The sequence below is a fragment of the Pteronotus mesoamericanus genome, unplaced genomic scaffold (genome assembly GCF_021234165.1).
Source record: "Pteronotus mesoamericanus isolate MK-2021 breed Mesoamerican mustached bat unplaced genomic scaffold, CSHL_Meso_final contig_1193, whole genome shotgun sequence".
Lineage (NCBI taxonomy): Eukaryota > Metazoa > Chordata > Mammalia > Chiroptera > Mormoopidae > Pteronotus > Pteronotus mesoamericanus.
The window spans coordinates 393,313-410,000 of NW_026555039.1; the positions used below are offsets into that span (position 1 = coordinate 393,313).

Below are 16,688 nucleotides of genomic sequence, written 5' to 3' on the forward strand. Positions count from 1 at the left end.
GCAATCGCTCCCCGACCGTACAGAACAGGCGGCAGTGAAGGCGACCAGGGGCGTGGCAGAGCGATTGGTACGGCCTGGCCCCTACGTGCGCTACACGCTGCGGGCTCTTTGCGTCTGCGCAGTGCGCGCAACCCCCTTTCTGTCTCTGCGGCCGCCATGGCTCCCATGGTTAGTATGGCTCCGCGTGAGGCCTCAGCGCCGGGACTGGCACGTGGGCCTCGCGGGCCCGGCTTCTACGCGGCTCGCGCGGGACGGCGTTCTGCAGCGCCCGCCCGGGGCTGGACTGGCAGACCGGCGGGATTGGGGCGGGGCTGCCGCCAGGCTCAGCACGCTGTGGGCGCAGGAGGCCGCGGCCTGGGACCCGAGAGGGAAACCGGCAGCTCTCAGAGGCCGCGGCTCGGCCTCGGGCCTCAGCCTGCGGCCGGCAGGGAGCTGGAGTACAGAGGCTGCGGCCTGGGCCGGTCAGCGGCCCTGGGGGACCGGCCGGCGGGAGGCAGCCAGGATCTGGGCCTGGTTACCTGGGCGGAGGGCGGCAGGGAGTAGGGGACCTGCTACCCCTGGGAGCTGCGCATCCGGGAACCCTATGGCCAGGACTCGGGGACGCGTGGAAATGTGCATGCAAGGTGGTCTGATGGCAGAGAGAGGCCCGAGTTTGAGGACCCCTGTAGCGTCCCCAGAGGAAGTTAGTACAGGGCGCAGCTGTACAGACCCTTTTTCGTTAGGGCTTCGTCCTCTCTCAGCCGGGCTGCGACGGGCGGTGCGGCGTCCTCGTGTCGTTGCTGCCGGTCGCGCTCTTCCCACGCTCCTGGGGAAAGTTGGATTCCTGCTGCCCCCTTTCCTCGGGGCACGCCTGTTGACACGCTCGGTTCATCAGCTCCTCTTGGGTGGGCTCTTCCAAGTGCTTCTCTGCGTTTGTATGCTTTTGCTTTAAAAGCATGATGGCAGGTGGTGGTTTTTACGTGCTGACATTAGATTTCCGGGTCTAGATCCGAAAGCAGCCCTTTCGATTGTAACTAGGAAGAGATGTCTTAAAAACAAATACCAAGAAAAAAAAATCAGTGATTTTCACAGTGGCCAAATGTTTGAAAAGCTGATGCAATTAACTGCAGTTTTAACTGAAGTTCTTTGAAGCATAAAGCTGGGTTGGTGGGGTGGTATTCAGATGTGTTCTTGTAAAGGTCTTTAGGTTCTGCAAAAGATTTTTAGGGTTCAAGTACAGGTAAGTAGGTTGTGCAAAGGCTTTTTTTAAATGCTGTTGGCATTTGTAGCGGGAGAAGATGGATGTAAGCTTCCCTGTGAGAATGAAGGAACTAGAACCTTGTAGGGTATGTACCAACTGATGGTTTGAAAGCGGTAATTCATAAGTTAGTCAAGGCCAGAAACTGGTGACAGCGTTGTAATTAAAACCTGAGTTGGCCTTGCCCTCGTCCCAGCTGGTACCTGGGCTGCGAGGGTGCAGTCACTGCTGCTGCTCCCAGGAGGGGGGTAAGGCAGGATTGAGGGAGAAGTGGCCACGCGGGGACAGGAGCTGGGTCTGGAGAGTCAGGACAGTGTTGATTTTAGATTAAAATTGTTTTAGGTATTCCTGCAAGGCATTCGCATGCCTGTGCCCAAATCCTGGGATGAAAGAAACATTTATGGAAATTTTCATGGCATGTAAAAGGAAAAGTTCATTTTACCGTGCTTCGTAAACTAGCAGACCTTCACGCCCACAGAGGCTGGGGAGGCTGGGAGGTGGAAGTGGGTCAAGAGTGCCCCGCGATTTCCCCTTCCCGGGGGCCGAAGCTCAGGTGCCCCCTCCTCCGGCGGAGTGTGGCCCTTGGTGCCTTGCAGAGGGACACAGCGCCACGGGTTGTGCGCTTGTATGGGCTTTTCCACCTCTGGTGGTTTCGGTCTGTGTGTGTGTGCGCGTGTGTGTGCGCGCGCGTGCGTGTGTGCGCGCGTGCGCTCGTTGTCCCTTCATCTCTGTCTTTTTTCTTAGAAAAAGCTTGTGGCGAAGGGGGGCAAAAAAAAGAAGCAGGTTTTGAAGTTCACCCTCGACTGCACCCACCCTGTAGAAGATGGGATCATGGATGCTGCCAATTTTGTAAGTTGTGCGCTGTGTGCCTCTCGGACCGTCCTTTTGGGGTAGTGCCGAGGAAGCCCGCCGGAGCGTGGCCCAGCCTCGCCGTTCCCTGTCTCGCTGTCCCGTGTGTGTGACAGGGTTGCGGGGAACACTCCAGCTGGGCTGTGCCTGCCTCCTGGTGGTGTTTTCCTCCTTCGGTGTCCAAAAGTCTTCCTTAAAAGTCACCGGGAAGCAGGTCCACTTTCTTGAATCCACGTCCCCTTGGCACCCCGAGGCGTCTGGGTGGGAGGAGGAGCCCCCTGGTGCCGGGCCGTGGGGCCGCGCGGTATCTCCCCAAGCTTCCCGCTCCGGGGGCGGGGGCGGGCGGGCAGAGCTTCCGCGTGGCGCAACGGCCGCAGGCTGACCTGTGTTTGGAGCTTGGTTTGTTTTTTCCCCCAGTCCTTGATCCGTACTGATTTTTGGCCCTGTATTTGGTCCATTCCTCAATATTCCTCTTGCACTTAAATATAGAAAAATCGACATTGCCACATTTTGACTGTGGATCTTGGTGTTGGCGTTTCCCCCTCTAGTAACCGCGCTTGAGGAATTCTGGCTGCTGCTTGCACAGAAGCCTTCTAAATTTACGTTTATTCTGTCTCCAGACCATCAGCTATTGCCAGGATAATATCACTGTAATGTGAATAATTTTCAAATGAAAAAAATGAAAAGTTTGGCCTATGGCCACTGATTACACAGAGAAGAATCTGATAATCCCTTATGTACGTGCCTTTTGAGTCCCTGTCTTTTAACAAGTCCCCTATTTGGCTGTTTAGTTCTTTCCCCATCCAGTGATTTCTTGCTTTTTTTCTGTGGCGGCTTTTCCCTCCTGACCTTTGTGGCCCCTTCCGGTTTGTGTCTGGGGCCCCGCCCATCGCTCCCTCCTCCCTTCCCCTGCACTCATCTCTCTGTGATTGTCTGTTTCTCTTCTAGAAGTTCCCAGAGCATAGAAAACAGTCTAAGGTGCAGAAGTCAAGATTTGTGACCTAATCACTTTACCACATCATTAGTTAGCGTATTGTATATTGGGGCTTTTAAATAGAGGATAACAGGAGTTTGCAGCTGAAAGGGACTTCATATTGTGATAGAAAACCAAAGAGAAAAAAAGTAATAATAATCTAAAGAAAGGAAACCAGGAAGAGTTCTCTTTTCCGGACAAAGACTCCTGAAGCCCCTGGCAGTGCAGCGCTGGCCCTGCCGCCACAGGGCTGTGCTGGGAGTCAGGTCTAGGCTCCGTGGCTGCCGCCCCTCCCGTGCCCCGCGCGTGTGCCCGCGGCAGATCTGTGACCGTTTTGGTCACGGGACGTTTTGCTCCTTTGCCGAGGTTGAAGAGAGAAGAACTCTGATCGTGCTGAAGACAGTGCTTTATACCTGTTAGGTTCGGGAAGTTGCAACTTTGGTTGTCGGGACCAAGCTGGTAGCATTTTAGCCCTTGGATTTCCTGTCTGCGCTTCACCTTCGACCCAAGAGTCAAAGCCTTCTCCGCAGAGACGCATTTGACCTTGTGTGGAACGGTGAAGTGTGTTCCTGCTGGGCTTTTGTTTTCATATGAGCTACGTCAGTAAAGTTGAACAGTGCTGCTTTCTAATTGCTATTCCTAGATTTTAGACCATACATTAATAGCTAAAGATTTGCTGTCATTTTTTTTAAAAAGATTGAGCAGTTAAAAAAATGTTCAGTGTAAGGACTATAAAGAGTAAAATACTGTGCTGGCAAGGCGGGTGGACTAGCCAGTCACTTGACCAACGGGCCAATTTCATGACTTTTCCAGGAGCAATTCCTGCAGGAGAGAATCAAAGTGAACGGAAAAGCCGGGAACCTCGGCGGAGGTGTTGTAACCATTGAAAGAAGCAAGAGTAAGATCACTGTAACTTCTGAGGTGCCTTTTTCCAAAAGGTATGGGGAGAGAGGAGAGCCGCTCACCTGCATCCCCGCAGGGAGACCCCTGCCCTTGCCCAGGACAGGGAGGCTGCGGCTGGCGGTGTGGGTGCCTCTGGGAACTTCGGGGGCGGGGCCCAGGGTAAGGAGGCGGTGAGTGAACGGATGCCGTTTCCGTAGTTAAAAGGGATCAACTTTTAGTAGTTTAAAAAAGTTACTTTTCACAGGTTAAAGTATCTCAGACAGCAAAGATGGGCAGACTCGCTTAGAGTGCATTCTTTTTTTAAATTTTATTTGAAGGTGTTATTTAATTTTTGGAGAGACAGAAAGGGAGGGGAAAAAGGAGAGAAACCTCGATCCGTTGCTGCCTGCTGGCCCCCTGCTGGCCCCCGGCTGGGGACCCGGCGCGCACCCCAGGCACAGGCCCTGGCTTGGCTGGGAGTTGGCCGGAGACCTTTGGGTGTGCAGGGCCACGCCTGGCCACAGCCGCGCCGGCCAGGGCAGGTCGTATTCTTGAAAATGGAGACCCTGCTCCTCTGGCTCCAAGCCACGGTGAAGAACTTCTATTTATTTATTTTTAAAGATTTTGTTTACTTATTTTTAGAGGGGAAGGGAGGGAGAAAGATAGGGAGAGAAGTATTGATCGGCTGCCTCTCGTACACACCCCCAACTGGGAACTGAACCGCAACCCAAGCCTCTGCCCTGGTTGGTAACTGGACTGGCGACCTTTTGCTTTGCAGGGTGACACCCAGCCCACTGAGCCGCACTATTCAGAGCAAGAGCTCTCATTTTTAATTTTATATATGTTTAACCCTCACCCAAGGATATGTTTTTACTGATTTTAGAGAGAGGAAGGGAGAGAGAGAGAGAGAGAGAGAGCGCGAGCGAGCGATCAGGTGCCTCCCATACACACCCTGACTGGGGATTGAACCTGCACACTCGCTGTACGGGAGGGTGCTCCAGCCAGCTGAGCCACAGCCAGGACTAATTCTGTTTTCCACCTGTGCTGCTGTAATTGTGCGAGGAATCTGAAATTTCCGTTTAGACTGAAGCAACGCTGTCTGATTTCTGTAGTCTGGTTTCTGAATCGGCGACATCAGTTCTCTTGCCCTGCTACGTTAGACGGCTTTTCTTTGGAGGGTGGAGAACCGGACGCGTTGTCCTGGCTGAGCGGCTCAGCTGGAGCGCCGCACACCAGAGGGCTGCGGGTCTGATCCCGGGTCGGGGCGGTGCAGGACGCAGCCCGCCGGTGTTGCGCTCACGCTGATGTTCCTCTGTCCCTTCTTCTCTCTCTAAAATCAGTGAACATACTCCTGGGTGAGGACCACAAATAGAGAGAGGGGGGAGAGAGAAAAAGGAAAAGAAAGAATTGGACCTGTTTATACGTAGCTCCTCGCCCAGAGCCTGGCATATACTTAGGAGCGTTGAATCAAACTGCATCAAGTAGTGGGAAATTCAAAAGCGTGTTAGGACAAAGTGGTTTTAGTTAAGGCTTTGTTTTTATTTTTAATGAGATCAGTCAAGAGATGACTTCAAAGCATAAGTGAAGGACTCATTTTCTGCTTGGCTGAGTTATTTTGTTTGTCCAGAAGGTGACTTGATAAAGAGGCTGTTGCTGCTGTAGGGAGAGTCTCCAGGGCACACAGAACATAAGACTTGCTGGGCTTGCGCAGAGCTAACGGGCAGCGTTCTGTGGTCTTCCTCTGGCTGTTGTCCGTGTTTACCAACCTGTGCGAGACTGTCTCCTAACAGTGCCCTTGATTTTTCACACAGTTTCTGTTCTTCACCTAGTGGCGAAAGAAAGGAGTCTTAATCTTCTTTTTTATTTTAATTTTAATTTTTAGAGAGGGGAAGGGAAGGAGGAAGAGAAGGAAAGAGCGATGTGTGTGAGAAACATCGGTTGCCTGCCTCTCACACGTCCCCAGCTGGGGACGTGGCTCCCACCCCAGGCATGTGCCCTGACTGGGAATCGAACTAGTGACCTTGTTGGTCTCAGGCAGGCACTCAATCCACTGAGCCACACCAGCCAGGGCAGGAGCTTTAATCTTCTGTTATAGCTTTCCTATCTTGGTCAATGTTTTCCTTTCATTAAATGTTCAAGGTGTTCCTAATCTAGAACTTTTCTTGCGCTTCTCTGAGCTTCTGCAGCTTTTCCCTTAGCTCCCCCTCAGCATTTTAGTGTGAAAAGTTTCAGACCACCTGAACTTCTGAATTAACTGCCCCGCCTGAATACAGTGCAGTAGAAATAATAAAGGGAAAAGAATACTTTCCAGATGGAACGCCCAAATCGATCTATTTTTGTGTAGGAGAAGTAGGTAGACTTGAACCAAGACCTTCATCTTCGTGAAGGCCACTATTGGCAGAAGGACCATGTTTTGCTGTGCGTAACATGTCCTGTGTATAAGGCACACCCATGCTTTTGTGCGCATTATACATGGATTAGTATGCCCCTGGCGTGGAATCGTTATGCCCAGGTATAGTGCACATCCTTATTTTCCCCTCAGAAACTTGGGCCCAAAAGTGCACATTATACTTGGTAACGGATGGTAGTGCTGCTGAACAGCATTCACTTCTTGGAGCTGCCACTCTGCCTCTGTGTCTCACTCAGTCCCCCTAACAGTCTGGAGAGGTGGCCAGTATCACGGGCCCTGCTTCACGGAGGGAGAGACAGAGGTTGGAACGGTGACTTTGCCCAGCAGTGGGTGCGCTCGGCCTTCTAGCCCCTCTTCCGCATGTGGCTTTGGGAGGGCACTGGAGCGGGTGAGCCCCAGGGCCCCGCAAGCAGGCAGGCGAGGGGAGAGGAGGGCGCTCCCTGCAGCGCTGGGGCCGTGTGGCGGGCAGTGAGCGTCACGGAGCTGAAGTGAGAGAGTGAGGCCGCCCGCAGGAGCGGTCCCCGTGATGTGAGCGCCCTCCGGAGGGGGCCGACTCAGTGAGGGACCGTGGAGGCAGGACTTGGGCCCGAGCTTCCTCTGCAAGCGGCGCTAGGGTTGTGTGCCTCGCTGTCCCTCCAACTGTGAACCCTTTCTCCATAGTTACTAGAAACCACGTGGTAGGTGTTGGCCGTGGCCTCCTGGACAACTCTTCCCCATCTGTGTTGTTGTTTTTATTGCCCATTTAGATGAAATGCGGCTATTCTGTTAGACCATGGCCCGGTGTATTTGCCTTATCTTTGCATTTCTGAAAGGCGGGGAAACACCTGGGTTTGTAAGGACTCTGAATACGGGGTTCCGTAAAGGCGACGGCGTGTCAGGGTGCACGAAGGTCGAGCTCGTGGCGGAGTTCTCAAGTGTTCTCTCTCTGCAGGTATTTGAAATATCTCACCAAAAAATATTTGAAGAAGAATAATCTACGTGACTGGTTGCGTGTAGTTGCTAACAGCAAAGAGAGTTACGAGTTGCGTTACTTCCAGATAAACCAAGATGAAGAGGAGGAGGAAGATGAGGATTAAAACTCATTTATCTAACACATTTTGTATATCATCTTGAATAAAACCTAGAAACCAAATCGGAGGTTTTCCTTGTATCTCTGCAGCGGGCACTGAGTGGAAGGCTGGGAATCGCAGGCAGAGGGCTTCCCTCGCCCTTGGGCAGCCCCTCGCTCCCGCGCAGTTAGACTCCCGCGTCAAGGTTCCTGTCCCCGTGGTGGGCGGGCCGCAGCGGGAGTGTGAGTCTCCGGAGGGAGTTTGACGTGCAGCCCGTGGATAAAGGTGTGGCGGTGGGAGGTCCGTCCGGCACTGTTTTACTTTAAAAAGTGACAGTGTTACCTGGCACTTTTCTCAGGTCCAGGAGTATGACAGACGGGAGTCCTGATTCAGGGAAAGCAAGCCAGGGGCTGCTGAGGGTCCCTCGAGGGAAGCTGGGCGAGTGGATGAAAATCAGGGTTCCGCGGCATTTGTCTTTTTAGATGACAAATTACTCAGGATGCCCATAATTATTATGTATGTTAATCTGTTTTCTTTCTCTAGAAATAAAACTCTGGTCCTTTGATGTTGCAGCACACCCTACTGGACCCCAGGAAAGGGTTTGGAGAGCGACTCTAAAAGTCCCACGTTTTACATATAAGTAAAGCGCACAAAAATGAATTTGTAAAATAAATGTTGATTCTCCCGGTGTTTGCACCGCGCTGTCACTTTGGCCTCCAGCAGGGGGCGCTGGAGGTGAGGACGAGAGGTTCCTGATGGCAGCATGGGGGGTGGTTCGAGGTGGGAATGCTTTGCTCCCCTAGGTGGAGCTGAGTCTTCGTGGGTGGGAGGGGACGAAGGACAAGTGACTGGGAGGCAGTTCAGACCAGAGAATGTTGAGATGCCCAGTGGGTGTCTGCTTGCAAGCCATCTAGGCCCTGGCTAGATTTCACGTCAGAAGCGATCCTACAAACCGACACTGAGCAGGCCAGGCCGAGTCTCCTGCATGACACGGGTGGAAACGAACACGAGGTCTCCTCTCGGCTCCCGCTGCCAGGTGTGCAGAGGCTAGAGACCCACGGAAGGTTCTCTGAGGCTGCCGAGAGGGAACCGCTGCTGACACCACGGGAGGTTCTTTCGAGGGACTTTGAGAAGAGACCCCGATGCCTCGCAGTGCCCTCCGAAACCCTGGCCGGTCCTGCAGGAGTGCCTGCGTCGTCTTAAAATTGCGGTGTATAAAACCCCTGTGTTAAAAGAGCTCGCTGTGCAGCTGACTGCCACGCCTGACACCGTGTGCTCCGCGTGGCTGGGAATCGGGTGCCAGGCAGGCCTGGGCTCCAGGTTACCATTTGGTGCTCCTGGGAGTGAATTGAACATGTGGAGGCTTTGTGATTTCATTTGTGGTAAAGGCTCCCGCATTTTCTATTTCTATGCAAATTCCTGAAGCAGAATTGTTTGCATGTTTCTCTTCACCAGAGGCAAGGTTGCTCTCCCACTTGACGCATTTGACGCAGGCGTCGCTTGCTCCTTGACTCTGCCCCCCATGATTGGTGACTATGTTAGTTTATGACTTAGGTTTGCAAATTTTGCTTCTGTTGTACTGGCATTCCCTGTAGTAGTTACTCATTTGGTTGTAAAATGTTAACCCTGAGTTGAAATTACCATATGAGTTATTTAAAACAAAAACCCTCCCAGGTTTTAAAACTTGTAATAAAATTGAAACGCTGGTTTTCCTATGCCTCTTCAAGCGCTTGTCATTGAGCTTCGATCACGTCTTACATTAAAGTGGCTGACACGTGGCTGCAGTCGCTGTGCAGGGCTGCTCTGGTATTTTGTTTTGATTGGCATGTTAATCTGTTCAGGAGCAAAATCTCTGCCCTCTCTGATTAATGGTTGTATTGACAATGATCTTGGTCGTCGTGAGCTTGAGAAGAACACGCCCTTTATTCCCGCCCCTCAGCTGTGTCCAGGGCCTTCCGGATGCTCTGCAGTTGACTGAGCGGGACTCCGGAGGATTTCTTCAGATCTTTGCTGACCGGTGACTCGAGGGGGCAACGCAGGGCGAACCTGAGCGTCATCACGCCCGTTACAGCAGCTCTACCTGGACCCCGTTTTGGGCCAGTTTCCTGTGCCTCTCTGGCCTCATGACTCCCCTGCTGGATCTGAAATAGTTGAGGCGCGGGGACAGGGCCACGGGAGGCCAAGCTGAGGGTTAAGACCATTAAAGCAGCGTCGGGGAGGTGGGAGCTCCCTGCCCTGCGCTCACGGCACCAGCACACCTGCCTGCGGCTTGGCCGACGCCATCCCCACGTAGAGGGGCGACGCTGTTTTCCTTCCAGAAACCCCAGCGGCCCCGTCTCCCTGGTTGGTCCAGTCGCGACCGAGCTTGTCCAGCCTCTGTGGTGCCCTCGGAGCCCTCCAGCGGGACCGGGGGCTGAAAGACGGGTCCTGTGCTCAGCGGCGGTGCCCAGCTCGGAGGGGCCAGACGCAACGTGGTGGGGAGCAGAGGGTTTGATCCTGTGTAATACGGCCTGTGACGGTTGGTCAAAACCACAGAACGTGCCGGGGTATTCAGATCCCAGCCTTTTCAGGGGGCCGCTTGATTTCTTGGAAGGTGAGCAGGACCCCAGGAAGGCCATTGTTCCCTGGTCAAGTCTCTGATCACCTCAGGGGAGCCCAGACATTGGCTTTGGGGACCCACTTCCACTCTCCATTCCCTTCCTCTTGCTGTTCTGGTCCTTCCTGTAATCCTGCGGGCCCCCAACCCCTACCCCATTCCGCCTGCCCTAAGCTTATCAACTGTCGGAGGCACAGCCCTGTGCTGGGAGGGGACACGCCTACAGATTCGGCAGTACCAAAGGACTGCTTGTGGTGACCTGGACAGAACACAGGGCAGGCTGGGGGCGGAAGCCCCCTCGGGGAGAGCCGGGGTCCCGCCGGAGGCGCCGGCTGAACCAGCGGCTGGACTGGGAGCGATCGCCGCTGCAGCGCCCCCTGGGAGGTGAAGGGGAGGCCTGGTCTGGGGGCTGGCCACCCAGCAGGGAGGCCTTGTTGGAGGAAGCAGCTGGAGGGCTGGCTTCTAAATGCCGCCATCCCGGTGCTTGAGGGACAGCCTAAGAATTTGTGATCCAGACCCTTGCCTGCCATCGGGAGGATCTGAGAAGCCATGTTCTCTTTCTAGGTTGTTTCAGGCTAAGCTGACGGGGGGGTTGTGGCTGTGCTGACCGGCTGCTTTGAGGCCTGCACAAGCGCTTCCCCAGGTTCAGGGCCGAGGCCCAAGTCCGCCTTTCGGAGAGGTCTGGCTCCGCCCCCCCGCGATCCCGGGTGAGTTGGGTTCCGATGGGACACGGCATCCCCCCGTGAAGAAACAGGCGTCAAGGGCGAGCGGAGCCTCGGCACACGGGGGCGCCACCCTGCACCTCAGTGAGGCCGTCATCCCGCCCGTGCCCGGGGCTCCCCTGTGCCTGAGCCAGGTGGGAGCTGTGAGCTGCGGGACTGGCCTGTGTCGCGTCGGGGCCATCAGGTGGCTGTGATGGGAGAAGGTGCTCAAGGAGCTGTCCTCGTGGGACTTGACGAGAAGAGCCCTCCTTTAAATTTTGCTGGAGATTCCTAGTCAAAAATCCATCTGTTCCTGCCGTTCCACGTTTCGTTGTTTTGCTTTATGTCATTAAGGGACATGAGTCACGTGGCCGTATCCCTGGGCGAGAGCAGGGTGGGGAGAGGGATCCGGAGTGATGAGTGTCGACGCTCACTTTTGCCAAATGAAGCGGTTGGAACTGTTCTTTCTTGAAAGAAGTCTGCACTCAGCCCGGCCTTGGGAATCAGAGCCAAGGTTAACGGGGTGTGTGGTGGTGGGGGGTGGGCTTTCCGCTGGTGGGAAATCCCGTTGGACTCCCTAAGGTGGGACCAGGAATCCCCAGACGTGTCCTGGGCTCATCCTGCAAACTGTGGCCGGGGTGGGGGTGGGGTGGGGGCGGTGGCGCTGGTGGCTGAGGGGCGGGCGTGGTAGGTGGCACGTTGGGTTTTTTCCTGGATGGTTAACAGGTCCGCCAAGAGCAAGGAGCTTCCTCAGGGAGAGCGCAGGCCCGTGAACGCATCAGCGCTTTGGGGCCCCTCGGCTCGATGCCCAGTGATGTGAAACACGGCCTCGGACCGCCGGGAGCCCTCCGCTTTCTTAGGCCGCCTGCTCTGGGCCCCAGCATCTCTCTCCAGCGTGACGTCAAAGCCACCTGGGAGAAGCGGAGATTTGCAGCGGCCAGCTCTGTGGCCCAGGAGGCGGCTGGGGCCTGCCCTTGCCCGGGGACGAATGGAGGGAGGCTTTTGCCTGGGGCTTGCCGGCAATTAATTGGGATGGGAAGGGGGAGGGAAGATTAGCTACACATCTTTCCAGACCACCCATCATCGCCTTCTGGTCACAGCGTGGACGCGGCCTAGACTCACCACGGCTTGGGCTGTGGCCACCGCCCCCAGAGGTCTGGCGCTAGGCGGCACAACTCCCCAGAGGCCCCAGGAGGGGAGCACCCTCCTGGTGAGTCAGTGCCCAAGGGTGGGGTGCAGGGGCTCCAGAGGGGGCTCCTCCTGCTCTGCTTCTGACTTCCCAAGTCAGGCAGGCCCTGCAGGTTCCTGGCAGCAGCATGGGGCTCCAGTGGGTCCCCCCTCAATGTTTCTGGCCCCAGGCTGGGAGGTGAGGGTGACCCCAGAAACTTATGCTTTCTTGGAGGGACCTCCAGACCTGCTGCAGCTGTGCCCGGCTTGGCGGTGCTCGTTCACATTGCGGTCTTGCTGCCGAGGGCTCCTGTCTCCATCTTCACCTTTAACAAGCCAGGGCTGGCGGCTTCCTTCCCACTCCGCACACGTGTCCCTGCTCAGAGGGAGTTTGGGGCCCAGAGAACGCCGAGCCGCCCCGCCCCCGAGCGCCTGGGGCCAGCCTGCTGGGACGTTTTTGGAGGGGGGCACAGGGCTGTGGGCGCCGGGTGGGACCGGGTGAGGGAGGGGCCGGCCTGCGAGGCTGCTTCTGGAGGAATCAGAACCCCGGACAACGGAGTGGCACTCCCTCAAGTGCGGGACAGTTTTCTTCTAAGCCGCTCCCGAAGGGGATGGTTAGAAGTGTGTCGCGGCCCGATTCGCGCGCAGGGAGGCGAAGGGCCCGGGGCGAGCGAACGAGATGCACGGGTTCGCTGCGCGCCGCCGCGCGGGCCCTGCCCGGCCACCTCGGGAACCCGGGGCTGGGCGCCTCCCGGGCGGGGTGGGCGGCGGCGGCGTTGGGCCCGGCCCGGTGCGCGCGGGCGGCGTTTCCCAGCCTCCCGCTGGGCCTGCTCGCCGAAGACCCCGTCGCCCGCTCGCCCGTCGGGTCCCCGGGCGCGCGGGCACCCCGACGGCTCCCCCTGCCGGAGTGCTCTGTCCCCACCCCGCCCCCGGCGGCTCAGGACTAGTCCCCCAACTTGTTCTCTGCTGTTAACTAGTCGCGCTGCCGGAACGATGGGATGGGGTTGCCACAGCAACCAGACTGGACGTCACAATCCGGGCATGTGTGCCGCCCCCCCACCGTGCAGCCGTGCGGCGGGCGCTGCCACCGCCACCTCGGCCGGCTGCGGACTCGGGCTGCGGGGCGCGGGGGGCGGAGCGGCCCGGGATTTTCAGGAGCCGAGCTAAGGAGGCCTAGAGGAAGGGGGTCGAGACGGGGGGGTGGAGGTTTGGGGGGGTGGGGGGGCCGGCGGCCGCCATCTTCTTGCTGAGGCCGCCTCGCCCGCCGCACGCACCAGTCCGGCAGCGCACGGGTTAAGGCTGGCACCGCGCCCGGCGGGAGGGGGGGCGCCCACCTCCCCTCCCCCCCGCGCCGGGCATGCGGGGCCCGCTGGGCACCGAGGAGGAGCTGCCGCGGCTGTTCGCGGACGAGATGGAGAACGAGGACGAGATGTCAGGTGAGCGGGGCGCCGGCTGCGACCGGGGCCGGGGAGGCCAGGGGCGCGGGACCGGCGGGGCCCCGGAGCTGGTCTGCGCGGGCGGGGCCGGCAGCGCGCTGGTGGGGGTGCCCGGGCTCCGGGCTGCGCTCCCGCCCTGCTGGCGCCGCGCCGCCAAGGGCGCGGGGCTGGGCGAGCGCCGGGGCGCGGCGTGCGGGCAGCCAAGGGCGGGTGCGATCCGGGCCACCGGGTCGGGCACAGGCCGGGGCTTGGCGGAATGGGGGGGCCAGAGGGGGTCTGTGCCTAGCTCCGGGCAGCAGGTAGAGGGCGCGGCACCGCCAGGGTCAGCCCGCGTGCCCTTGAAGGGGGCGGGAATCGCGCCTGGTTCCTGGAGCCGCTCACTCCTCGCTCTCGCTTAGCGTGCCCCTGGCCTCCCAGGGGCCGGCCCGTCTCGGCCCCAGGGCGGGCTGGGTGGGGCCGGGAGTGGGGCTCGGACTGGCTGTGCCTGAGGACCCTGCGAATGCCCTGGCTGGGGCGGCTTCCTTCAGGGCCCTCGAGGGCCCCTGGCCGGGACGTGTGGGCTCGAACTCCTACTCCCCTTCCGCAGCCGCTGGGTGACCGCCGCTCCCGAGCACTTCCCCGGAGCCTGCGGCGTGGTCCCGGCGCGTCTTGCCTCCGTCGCTGTCTGGGCTACGCTCGCTGGGCAGTGGCGGTCCCAGCCCACCCTGCCCTGGCCATGGGCCTGCCGCCCGGGCCATCCCTTCCAGAATCCAGCATAAACATGGCTGGTGCGTCAGGGGTAACCTTGCGTGACTGTTCTTTAGTTAACTGCTCACCATTGGTTTGGGACGGGTCCCCTCCTGGCACAGCCAGGCAGGCCTCACCCCGCCAACCAGCCCCCTGTCCCCCTGCTGGGGCACTCGCACACTTCGGGGCATCCAGCCCCAAGTCTCTGGCCTCCCCTGTGCTCTGGAGGGACCTGTGGGAGGCGGGCCCAGGGGCTCTCCCCGGCCCAGCCGTGTGCTGGCCAGCCGCAGGAGTGCCTTTCCCAGGGGATAGAATGTCCCACAAATGGGTATCCCAACTCCTGTGTGCGGGAGAGGAGAAGAGGGGGCCCAGCAGGCACTGCTGCCCTGTGTCCTCCCCCTGAGGGATTCCCCTTGGTGGCCACGCCCCCTGGGGGGGCCTCCTGGCTCCCCACCTGTTCGCTTGCTTCCATCCAGCGGCTGGCCCCTGCCAGGGGAGCCCGGCCTCACGCGGCCAGGTGGACAGCCTGGACAACTTTGCAACGCCCATGCTGGGCTGAGAGCGGTGGGGTGAAGGGGCCGACCTGGGCGGGGTCGCTGGGACCAGCCCTGCCGCCTGCCGGCCCGGGAAGCAGGCCCATTTCCTGGGAGGAACATGGAGGCCTAGCGCAGGCTCGGGATCCTTGGCTGCTTCCCGCCCGGGAGGCTGGCTCCTTGGGAAGCCCTCCTTCGTGGTTCTCGGCGGCGCTCGGGTGTGGCCCCTTTGTGGCGCTGATGTGGACAGTGGACAGCTGAACCTGCATCAACAGGCTTATTCCTGGGACCTCCCTGGCCCCTGGTGGGGCTTCCCGCCCCCTTTTCCTGAAGACTCTGCCTCTCCCTGGTTGGGTCCGGGTGCCCAGCGTGGGGAGCGGGGGAGCCCCGGAAGTGCCCTTGGCCGGTGGACACCCAGCTCGCTCTGTCTGGGCCAGAGCCCACGGTGCTCAGTCTGGGTCACCTGCGCACCCACCAGTCTCCCTCCCCTTCCTGCGGGTGCCCATTGCTCCCGGGGTGGGGGGCGTGGTCCCCACAGGCCCTGGGAACAGCCCCAAAGCCTTGCAGAGGAGAGGCCCCGCTTCAGCCCCTGTGGCCTGGGGACCGCAGCCCCCTCAGCAGCAGCACCGCACGTGCCACATCCCAAGCGTGTCCTGGGCCTTCCCAGGCTCCCACCCCTCTCCATGTCCCCGGTTCGAGCCACTGCCGCCTCCTGCCGGCCCACTCCAGAGCCCCCTAACAAGCCCACACCGACCGCCCTCCAGTCAGCAGCCAGGGTCCTGCCGCGACCCACATCGGACCCCAGAGCCCACAGCGTGGGTGGCTGTGCGGCCCTGGCTGTCCCACCCCCTTCCCGCCCCTTGACCCCGGCTCGCGTTCTGCAGCCGCACTGGTGTCCTTGCAGCTTCTGGGCCCCTGGCTGCGCCCCCGCCTGGCCTGCTCACCGCTTCGGTCTGGCCCAGTGTCCCCGCCAGGAGGCTCCCCTGGACCTTCCTGCACCTGCAGGGCCCCGCCCTGCCCCTCAGGCCCGGGTTCCTGCTGTTCCCAGTCCCCGGAAGTTTGTCATCAGCTGCCTTTGGCGTGGATGGGCTGCCCCTCAAGTGGGACTCCCCTGGTCACCAGCTGTGCCCAGAGCCTGGCACCGTGGATGCTCAAGAGATTGTGGTCCCAGAGGCTGAGGGCTGGGAGTCCTAGGTCATCCCGGCCCACGGACGCCAGACCGCCTCGGCCCAGGCCTCGGTCTCTCCTGAGGTGACCCCAGCTGATGCCCCTGCCCTCGGTAACAGCTGCTCGGCAGCCTGGGCTGGGGCCGCGATGACCCGCGTGACCTGGAGCGCCCGGGCTCCAGCGCCCCTCTGTTTGCGGCAGGAGGCACCAGTGAGCTGGGGGCTGCCACGCGCAGTATGAATCTGCAGCATTGGATTTGATGCTTGTCAAATCCACTTGCTTTCCCCCTCGACCCGTCTCCCCCTTCCCCCTGAGCAGAATTCTTGTTTCCCACACAGGGCTTTGCCCAACCAGCTCTACTTTATTGGGGGGGTTCCCACTGGGACCCGGCTCAGGGACCAGGGATGGCAGCCACCAGCCGCCAGATTCTCAGGGGGTGGGGGCGGGGGCCGGAGGGGGCAGGCAAGCGAGTGCTCAAACGTCAGATAGGTCTTTTTGTCAGTGGCCTGATTTTGGGTGAACGGCCCCGCCCCTGTGCCTCAGTATCCCCACTTGTGGAATGGAGACACAGACCCATGACCTCATAGAGGGTTATTATGAGGGCTGGTGAGACAGAGCCTGCAGAACGTTTAGGTCACAGTGCCCGGCACACAACAGGTGCCCTATAAACTGTGACTGTTACAATTAGCACCATCCAAGGGGGCCAGCGGACCTGCCTTCCCCAAAGGAATGCTTCCGAGACTTGTGCTCCCACCCAGTAAGCTGGGGGTGGGGGGCCCAGCCGGAGGGGGCTGGGGGCAGGGCCCTTGGCGCTGGAGGGGGCTGGAGGGAGGAGAGAGGGGCTTGGCTCCCAGGCCTTTTCCTCAGTACTTCCCTGCCTGGTTGACCCAGTCCTTCCCCAAGCACACTCAGCTCCGGCTGGGGTGGGGTCGGGGGGTGGTCCCAGAGCTGGCGAGTCCAGC

At 59.1% G+C, this 16,688-nt stretch overlaps 2 protein-coding genes across 2 annotated transcripts in view; both read left to right on the forward strand.

The window, feature by feature from the left end:
- Positions 1–105: 105 nt before the first annotated feature.
- RPL22 (ribosomal protein L22) lies at positions 106–7,483 on the forward strand. The gene is made up of 4 exons (XM_054583854.1): positions 106–168; positions 1,982–2,086; positions 3,873–3,997; positions 7,283–7,483. Exons 1-4 carry the CDS (start codon positions 157–159, stop codon positions 7,425–7,427), a joined length of 387 nt encoding a protein of 128 aa, XP_054439829.1. The 5' UTR covers positions 106–156; the 3' UTR covers positions 7,428–7,483.
- A 5,716-nt stretch (positions 7,484–13,199) lies between these two features.
- CHD5 (chromodomain helicase DNA binding protein 5) overlaps positions 13,200–16,688 on the forward strand; it is a 53,268-nt gene continuing 49,779 nt past the window's right edge. The window contains exon 1 of the mRNA XM_054583322.1: positions 13,200–13,300. Within this exon, the coding sequence (XP_054439297.1) occupies positions 13,222–13,300 (79 nt within the window). The 5' untranslated portion in view covers positions 13,200–13,221. The remainder of the gene's footprint in view (positions 13,301–16,688) is intronic.